The following is a 9,199-nucleotide window of genomic DNA, read 5'->3' as shown; positions in this document are numbered from 1 at the left end:
GGCTCCTCTACCTTAGCTTGACTAGACCTGACATTACATTCTCTGTTCAACAACTTAGTCAATTTATGCAATGTCCTCACCAACCTCATTGGGATGCTGTTGTCACTGTTTTAAAATATCTTAAACGTTGTCCTTACAGGGGAATTTTCTTTCCTGTTAATAATTCTTTTCAGCTCAAGGGATATTGTGATGCAGATTGGGCTTCATGTCCTATATCTAGAAAATCAGTCACAGGGTATTGTATGTCTCTTGGGACTTCATTGATTTCTTGGAAATCTAAAAAGCAAGCTACTTTAAGTAGATCCTCAGCTAAAGCAGAATATAGAAGCATGGCTTCAGTGGATCAACTATTTACTGAAAGATTTTTAAATTATGCTTCAGCATCCTATTCCTCTTAGCTGTGACAATCAAGCTACAATGTACAATGTATAGTGCTGCGAGTATTTTGTTACTAAAACAGGGCGTTTTAATTTATGTGTTTTAGTTTTGTAAGCAGTTAGTTTTAAGGGGCAATTTTTTATTCTTTTGGTTTACCGTATAAAAACTGCTACTGCAGTTTTGTTTCTTGCATATGCCTAATAGCATATATTCTATTTGAGCATTTCTTCCACATTTTTTATATTTCTATTCATTACACGAATTTTGCAGACCTAAAGGCAATCTCCAAAGCTTCGGAATTATCTGCCAGTACTTTTCAAGATCATGCATTTAATGAAATCATTATCGAATCAGATTCGAAGATTGCACTATCTTGTGTTGAGAAACTTGATTTGGCTCCCTGGAGAACTAATTCCATAATCAACTACGTTGCTGCATAGTTAAGCTCTCTACCACCCGTGATATTTAAACGCACTCTCCAGGAAGCAAACAGAGTTGCTGATTCCTTAACCAAGCAGGGTGCTTTTTGAGCCTCTGATCTTTTTTGCTTTTCTCTGAATTCTTTATATATATATTGTTGCCATGGTTTTGTCTTTTGTAAATGAATTGGTTGCTCCTTGGGAAAGGATGTGCTGACATGGGTTAGTTTTGGAGCTACTGAGAAAAGCTACTGAGATTCTGTAAACTCAAATAAAATTATGCTAGATATGCCCTTTTTATTAAGTCGAACAACAAGCCAGTCTGAAACAAAAAGCAAAAGCATGTTTCAAGCAGTATGATTTTTCAGTTCTTCAATTTGACATTCTCAAGAAATATTATCCAGGAAGAACATGAACAAAGAAAATAGAATAGCTTCACAAGGATAGATTGAAGGACAAAATCCGCAGAGAGCAGATCCAGATACATAATCACCACCTACTAAACTTTATAGAAAATAACAAGAATACTAATCTCACAAAAGGCGAACAAATTAGTTGGGCTTTAATACACAACTCCCCTTCTCAAATACAGGAAAAGGTATGCTTTTAGTACTTTGAGAACTCACTTGTCACTTCCGAGCTCAGTGCGAAGAAGCTTGGCAGCAGCAACCATGTTGCTCAAGGCAGGTTTCACTTCAGAGTACTTGCGGGTCTTGAGGCCACAATCAGGGTTGACCCAGAGGATGTGGCTTTCAAGGACAGCAAGCATCTTCTTGATACGATCAGCAATTTCTTCAGTTGATGGGATTCTAGGTGAGTGAATGTCATACACACCAGGGCCAATGCCGGCACCATATTTCACTCCCTCGCGAAAAACCGAAAGAAGCTTCTCATCTGATCTTGAGTTCTCTATGGTGATGACATCAGCATCCATGTTAATGATTGAGTGGATGATGTCATTGAAGTTGGAGTAGCACATGTGGGTGTGGATCTGTCCAAGACATCAAAAAGTTTCATACTATAAGATAGTGTCAATTATATAACTTGAAATATTTCAGTATTATATTCAGCAACATATGTCACAGGACAAATAATTCCAATACTCGAAAAAATATGTGAATCCATTTCAGAAATTTTCCTTGAGAAATTTCCACACTAATAGTTTTCAAAATCATAATTTTTTTTCTTCCTGATTTTACAAACACTCAAGGACCAACCAAATAAAAATCTAAAACTAGTAAAATTACAAATTAGTCTGAAAAAAAAAAAAAAAAGAACCTGGGTTGTATCTTGGACGCCGCAGTTAGTAATCCTGAAAGAGTGAACAGCCCAATCCAAATAGAAAGCATGCTCAGACTTCCTTAGTGGTAAACCCTCTCTCAATGCAGCCTCATCAATCTGAATAACAGTGATTCCAGCTTTCTCAAGGTCCTCAACCTCATCCTTGATGGCCAAAGCAATTTGATAGCATGTCTCATGTCTTCAAAGCACACAGATGAACAATGTCAAAAACCATCTAAATCCTGCAATCACATTGTAATATTTCTTGCATTGTCTTTCTCACCTGGGCTGATCATTTCTGACAAAGGACCAATTCAAAATAGTAACTGGACCTGTAAGCATTCCCTTCATTGGTCGCGTAGTCATACTTTGAGCCATTGATGACCAGAAGACAGTCATGGCCTTGGGACGGCTCACATCACCATAGATGATAGGGGGCTTGACACAACGAGAACCATATGACTGAACCCACCCATTTGCAGTGAAGGCAAAACCAGACAATTGCTCACCAAAGTACTCAACCATGTCATTCCTCTGCGTTGCACAGCAGATATCAGAAAACAAGAAGATTTAGTACATGAGCAAGTACAAAATAATTAAGGAACAAATTATTTTCATTAGGGGGGAAGCTTACTTCTGGTTCACCATGCACCAAAACATCAATGTCAAGCTCTTCCTGTATCTTGACCACTTTGTTAATTTCCTCCTTGATGGAATTTACATAATCATATTCAGAGATCCTATTTTTTGTTTCAAAGAAAGAAAAGACAAAATCAGTTAACCTGATACATAACTGGAAATTCATCATGCAATCTGAGTACCAACAATGTTCTCACTTTTTAGCCTTGTATTCACGACGCACTCTCCTAAGATCCTGAGTCTGAGGGAAGGATCCAATCGTGGTGGTAGAAAGAATTGGAAGGTTCAACCTCTTCTGCTGAGCATCCAGCCTTGCACTCACATTTGTTTTCCGGCGGTGGTCAGATCCCTTCAATGCAGCAGCCTAAGCAAGAAGGGGCAAAACCCCAGCTTGAGAACAAGCTAACAAACACCAGAAATATATATAATATTACAGAGACCACTTACAGCAGCCTGAACAGCCTCATTTATCACCCTTGGTGATGATTTTCTTGAAGCGTGAGCTAATGCGTTTGAAGAGAAGAATGCCTGGATATACAAAAAAAAAAAAAAAACATGTGTAGAAGCTTAGAAATTGTTTAACTAGCTTTCTAAGAAGAAACATTTTTTCTTAATAGGTCCTTGTTAACAGCAAATTACTCCATAAGAACGATAACATTAAAAATGACTTTAAACCATTGGGCTTAGCATGTCGAACTCTCTCAGTAATAAGTAGAAAAAGATCTAGCAAAAGTAGAAACGGTACTAGTTTTATTAATGTATCCTACAGGTAAAGTATTAAGGTTCGTACAAGCGCCCATGGCCTGAGAGAGGTTTTTTGTTTAGGGAAAGTACAAAATGGAGGGAATTCCAACTACCATCCACAAAGTTGTCAGAAGTAAATAAAATATTTTGGTAATTGGTGCTTTCAATAACAATAAAAATAATTAAAAATGAAAATTGAAACTGCTTAAATCTCAATAAAATCACAATCAATGTGAAACCATCCTATTAACAATTTAAATATCAAAGTAAACAACTTGGCTTCCCAAATAGCTTTGAAATTGTCACAAAAGCATGATTTACAAAATCAATAAATAAATAAAATATATGCTTGCAAATGACTTCTAACTGAATAGGCTGTATTATTTTGAGTTACAAATAATAAAAAAAGATAAAATAATTTTAAAAAAAAGAAAATTAAAATAAAAGAAAAGAAAATACACATTGAAGTACCTCATCCCTGTGTCCTGCAAGTGCTTTGGCCAAGGCATTTACTTCAAGTACTTTCTGTGCAGCAAATGCAAGCCATGATTTGATCTCTTTATCCAACTTAGGCTCATTTGATAGGTCAACTGCAGTGTGTAGAAGAGAACAGGAAGTAGAGACCACAACATTGTCTGCAAAACAACATAATGTATATCATTATTTAGTTTCATTGTGATAATAAAATGTTGCACTAAAGATTCAATACCTTTGCCCACAATGGCCTCAAGAGTACACAGTGTATCAAGGGAAGTAGCAAGATCATTAGCCCAGATGTTCCTTCCATCAACTACTCCAGCAAATAGGAATTTGCCCGAAGGGAATCCACCCTTAATCAGATCAAGGGTTTTAGTCCCACGAATTAGGTCAAATCCAAATCCACTAACACCCTTCAAAGATGTAAGGGTTTTGTAAGCCTCAGCTGGAACATCAGCAAAGTATGTCTCAATCAAAACATGTACACCAGACAAAGTTGCTTCCAGCTCAGAGTATGCATGAGTAAATGCTTGTAATTCGTGAGCATCAAGATCCATCACTAGCTTGGGCTCATCAAACTGAATCCAGCGTGCACCAGCGGCCTTAAGTTCAGCCACAACTTCCCTGAAAGAACATATCCACAGAATTAAATTCTTACATGGAAACAAAAGGAGCATGCCATTGGCGCATAATATATTTCTGTGAGGTTCAGAATAGCCTTCAGCCTAGTAATTTGGTAATCCATCCTGGGAAATTAGAGGAAGAGGACTGGGCCCTTACTTGTAGACAGGAAGAATTTTGTCAATCAGGGAAAGAAGAGAAAAGGATTTCTCCACGCCCTTTGCTGGTTTGGATAGCAGCAAATAGGAAACAGGACCCACAATGACGGGCACAGTCTCAATTCCAAGCTGCACGACAGAAATAAAAGAACACCAGATCCTAGTCAAAAGATTATTTAAAATATAGACTGCTTTTGTTTACCTCAAAATCACTTAAAATGGGCACGCAGAGACAATCTTATAAATCTTAAAAAGCAGAGTGAGATAAAATGGTGGGACTCAAATGTTATCCAGTAAGGAGACCTTAAATAATAAAGGTGCTATAGAGGGTGCATAGCAATTAGTTGACTAGAAACTTACTTGCAGTAGCAGAATACTAGTTTTCAAACTGAATGTGTAATTCCTGTACTTTCAAGAGGAGGAAAAAAAGGTCTCTAGAGAAACTAATTCTCATATTTTATTAATTTTCAATAATAATCATAATAATAAATTCTTTAATACTAAAATACTTGGTGTATCACTCGCCCTAATTGAAACTAATTAGGAATATTAAATCAAAGTAAACTAAGAATATAAAAAACAAACCCTAATTAGGGAAAAATTCTCAACCTAAAAGAATTTCTTAAGTCATAAAATTCTAAATTTCCTAATTCTATAATGACTATAATTCCTAAGTTTCCAATGCTGCATCAGTGTTACTCTTACTTCATCACATGCATAACTTGAAAATTCAAATTAAATACCCTGAAAGAAGGAAACTTCCTCCACAATCAACTAAAATGAAACTATCAATCCACCACCCAAAAAAAAAAAAAAAAAAAAAAATAGAGGGCACTTGAAATACCAATACAAGCAGTTGTGAGAGATCATGTTAACTTACAGCTTTAGCCTCCTTATACTCATCAACAGCCTTGTGAGATGCATAAGAGTACTTAACATCTGGTCCCAATTCAGGAACAATGTAATGGCTGCACAGAAAAAACATATATCATTTACGTAGGCCAGCCAAACTAATCTACATAGCTCCAGATGAAAGTTATCAGCTACTTACTAGTTGGTGTCAAACCACTTGGTCATTTCCATAGCAGGGACAGAGGCATTTCCTCTAGCCATAGAAAAGTAGACATCAAACCCAATCTCACCACCATTCCAACCATATCTGGGAGGAACAGCACCTAGCATTGCTGTGGTGTCCAACACTTGATCATAATATGAAAAAGTGTTGCTAGGAATAAACTTGATTCCAGCATCAGCCATCTGCATCCATATAGATGACCTGAGATCTGTTGCCACCTTCTGTAATTCCTCAGCACTGCTCTTGCCATCCCAGAAAGATTCCAAAGCAAATTTGAGTTCTCTCTTAGGCCCCATTCGAGGATAACCAACGATGTGGGACGCCATTGCTCTGTATCACGATATGGCAGAAAAAAAAATTAAATTTTCATTGCATGTATAAAACAATATGATTTGCACAAAAAAAAAAAAAAAACCATTAAAAACAGTTCAAAATTTCAAGGACAAAGAAGAGGTGCAGCATCATAATCAATTCAAAGCAAGAGTTTCATTGCTAAAATGAAAAGCCTAGGAGACCAAACAGAATTTAGAATCAGTTGTTTTAAACCATATTTAAATATCTGCTTGCTGCATTCCAAGAATTCCAAGAAAAAGACAGAAAAGAATAGTGAATAAAAGCATAACTAAGAATGTAATACATCCAAGAAATCCAACGACAAAGGAGCACTTAGCCAAATAAGAGCTTCACTCAATACATGCTGTACTCTAATTAAGCAAAGCACCAAGAACATGAATAGCTACAGCAAGCAAACTTAAGTTTCACACTGGCAATTGACACCTATCCAAATCACTGAGCTTTCCCAATTCTCAGATCTCAATAACTTTCAACTCAAGAACCCATATTCAATTACTAAAATCAACCAAACTATGGAAAGCAAATCCCAGAATATAAGCAGGAAATGAAATCAAAAGTTGAATCTTGGCTTCCAAAATCCAAAAGAATATATAACAAGAAAAAAGGAAAATCCCAACTCAATAAAATATATAATTCAATCATTCATATTAACCAAACCACTCTAAATTGAGTCTGTCCACTCAAAAAACACAAGCAACGTCAGAAAAACAGAAGGAACCCCATTAAAAAGGATGAACAGCTAAAAGAAATGGTGAAGTCAAGACAAGCAAAACAAAGAGATAATCACTTTTAACAAATCAGACCTATAAGAGCAAAGAATTGAATCAGTGAAAAGAATGAAACAAATATATACCTAAAAGAAGAAGAGAAAGAGGAGAAGGCACGGACACTGATGGAGAAGCGAAGAAAAGAAGGAGCCTTAGTTGAGAAAGAGAGAGAGGCAACAGATATCACTCCAAGAGAAGTGAACGGCGCGAGTAAGTGATGAGAGACTTTGCTCATATATACTACTTCCTCTTCTCTTTCTCTCTCTCTCTATCACACTGCTATGGTACTATTAATTTCTCCCTAGATCTGAATCCAAATCCTTTTATTTATTTATCTCTTTTTTACCAAAAAAAAGCACTCATTTCTGCCTTCATATTTTTCTTTATTATTTTTAATTGTATTCTTAAGATTTCGATTATAATTTTAATTGGATTCGATATGACTCAAATTGAATTGTTCAAATTTTTTTTACATTTTCTAAATTTTTTTTTAAATTATTCAATTTTTATCTGCTTTATTTTTTTATTAATAAATAAATAAAATACACATCCAATATCCAACAACAGAGTTCAATATCTTAATATTAAAATTTTTTATTTTATATAAGTACTACACATACCCTTTACATTTTATACATTTTATGTGGAATCAATCTGCTTTATTCATGGTTCCAACCAAATATAAATTCAATTGATTATGATACTTAATTTAAGTCATTCTAGTTTTGATTCTGAATCGATGTGCTTGGAATAAGATGCCTTCCTAGTTACTTCTAGGAATATCAATACGAAGTATATTAATAAATATTATTATTACTATTATACTAAGTTACCAGTGAATAATTACAATAAATAAATATTATTATTATTATTATCAACTTTAATAATATTATTAATTTTTTTAAAAATATTATTCCAATTCTCATTAAAATTTAAAAAAGTGAAAATTATGCTAAGCATATTATAATATGATTCCTCAATAAAATTTAAAATTTGAAATTGTTATCTTTATTCACTGGATTAGTTTTGTTAGCGTGTGTATATATATATATATATATATATATATATATATATATATATATATATATATATATATATATATATATTACAGTAAGTTTTATTCTACCTTAGGGTATAAGATTTTCATCCAAGCCAGCAGTTTGGATGCAACTGGGTAGGCTTTTTTATTTATTTATTTATTTTCTTTTCTGTGCGTTCAAATTCAGAAAAGGCTTGACATATCATTGCATATAAGTAAGAGTTTGCTTTTAAGAATAATTTGTTTTATTTTCTATGAAATAAAAAAAAATAATTTTATTGAATAATAAAAAAAGGTATAAAATGAGTATAAAAATATAAATTAATTGAAATATAAATAAACTAATCTAAATATTATCTACCATAAATCTAAATATTTGAGATGGTTTAGGCAATATTTATTTAATAATATAATAACTGAATATTTATTATTTATTAAATTGAGAGTGAAAATTGTAGATATACAAATTTCTTTTAAAAAGAAAAAACCACCAACTCTACATGTGATTTGGGTATTAAGTTTGTTGAAAATGAATCATCTTTGAAGTTTTATGCAATATGCATTCATTTTTTATTTTAATAGTCAATTCATGTCATGTTCAAAGAGTTGGTGGGCAAATACTGGTGGGTCAGTCACTCTCCTAAAGAATGCATTTTGCTCAAATTATTATTATTATTAGAATTAAATTAAATTTATTAAAAATAATTTTATAAAACAACTCAATTCTTATAAATATCTCATAACACACCATAATTTCTGTAAAAACTAAAATTAAGATATTTTAAAAATTTAAGATGTCATAATTTTTTATAAAAAAATTTAAGTGTAAATAATAAATTCACGCTCTCATCATCATCATCATCATCATCATCATCATCATCATCATCATCATCATCATCATCAAAAGAAAACATGATTAGTCCCTTGTGTTGCTTGCTTGGGTTGGTGAAGTAGGACCATTATCCACCAAAAGAAAACATGTGGAAGCATCCCACCAAACAACTAGGGGAAAATGAATTTAAGGAAAAAAGTTTTTTGACTTTTTAATTGGACTCATTTTTATTTTAAATTTTATGCATATAAACACTTGTGTTATTTATTTGAAAATAGATTAAAGATAATTGAATTTTAATTAAAAATATATTTTGTTACAAAAAATATGAGTATATTGTCAAATCCATTATATTAACCTATCAAAACTATAAATCTTCTAAAAAATATAATATAATAATGTAACTTTGAATAAA

At 33.2% G+C, this 9,199-nt stretch overlaps 1 protein-coding gene across 1 annotated transcript; it reads right to left on the bottom strand.

Moving 5' to 3' along the window:
* Positions 1 to 1,209: 1,209 nt before the first annotated feature.
* On the bottom strand, positions 1,210 to 7,194 carry LOC110643735 (5-methyltetrahydropteroyltriglutamate--homocysteine methyltransferase). Its single transcript, XM_021796211.2, has 12 exons — positions 7,000 to 7,194; positions 5,769 to 6,122; positions 5,598 to 5,685; positions 4,719 to 4,846; positions 4,171 to 4,562; positions 3,933 to 4,096; positions 3,165 to 3,245; positions 2,915 to 3,081; positions 2,713 to 2,818; positions 2,362 to 2,612; positions 2,076 to 2,277; positions 1,210 to 1,788 (listed from the first exon to the last, which is right to left on the bottom strand). Exons 1-12 carry the CDS (start codon positions 7,146 to 7,148, stop codon positions 1,420 to 1,422), a joined length of 2,451 nt encoding a protein of 816 aa, XP_021651903.2. The 5' UTR covers positions 7,149 to 7,194; the 3' UTR covers positions 1,210 to 1,419.
* Between the last annotated feature and the right edge of the window lie 2,005 nt (positions 7,195 to 9,199).

This window comes from Hevea brasiliensis, chromosome 1, assembly GCF_030052815.1.
Source record: "Hevea brasiliensis isolate MT/VB/25A 57/8 chromosome 1, ASM3005281v1, whole genome shotgun sequence".
In the NCBI taxonomy this organism is placed as follows: Eukaryota; Viridiplantae; Streptophyta; class Magnoliopsida; order Malpighiales; family Euphorbiaceae; genus Hevea; species Hevea brasiliensis.
The sequence above is the reverse complement of the archived record's forward strand: the minus strand, read 5'-3'. Positions and strand labels throughout refer to the sequence as shown.

Coding starts and splice junctions, on each gene's coding strand:
- LOC110643735 (XM_021796211.2), bottom strand. CDS start 7,148: ATGAGCAAAGTCTCTCATCACTTACTCGCGCCGTTCACTTCTCTTGGA. Junction 3,246..3,932: donor TTGCAGGACACAGGGATGAG/GTACTTCAATGT, acceptor TTGTATATCCAG/GCATTCTTCTCTTCAAACGC. Junction 1,789..2,075: donor GCGTCCAAGATACAACCCAG/GTTCTTTTTTTT, acceptor TGTCTTGGACAG/ATCCACACCCACATGTGCTA.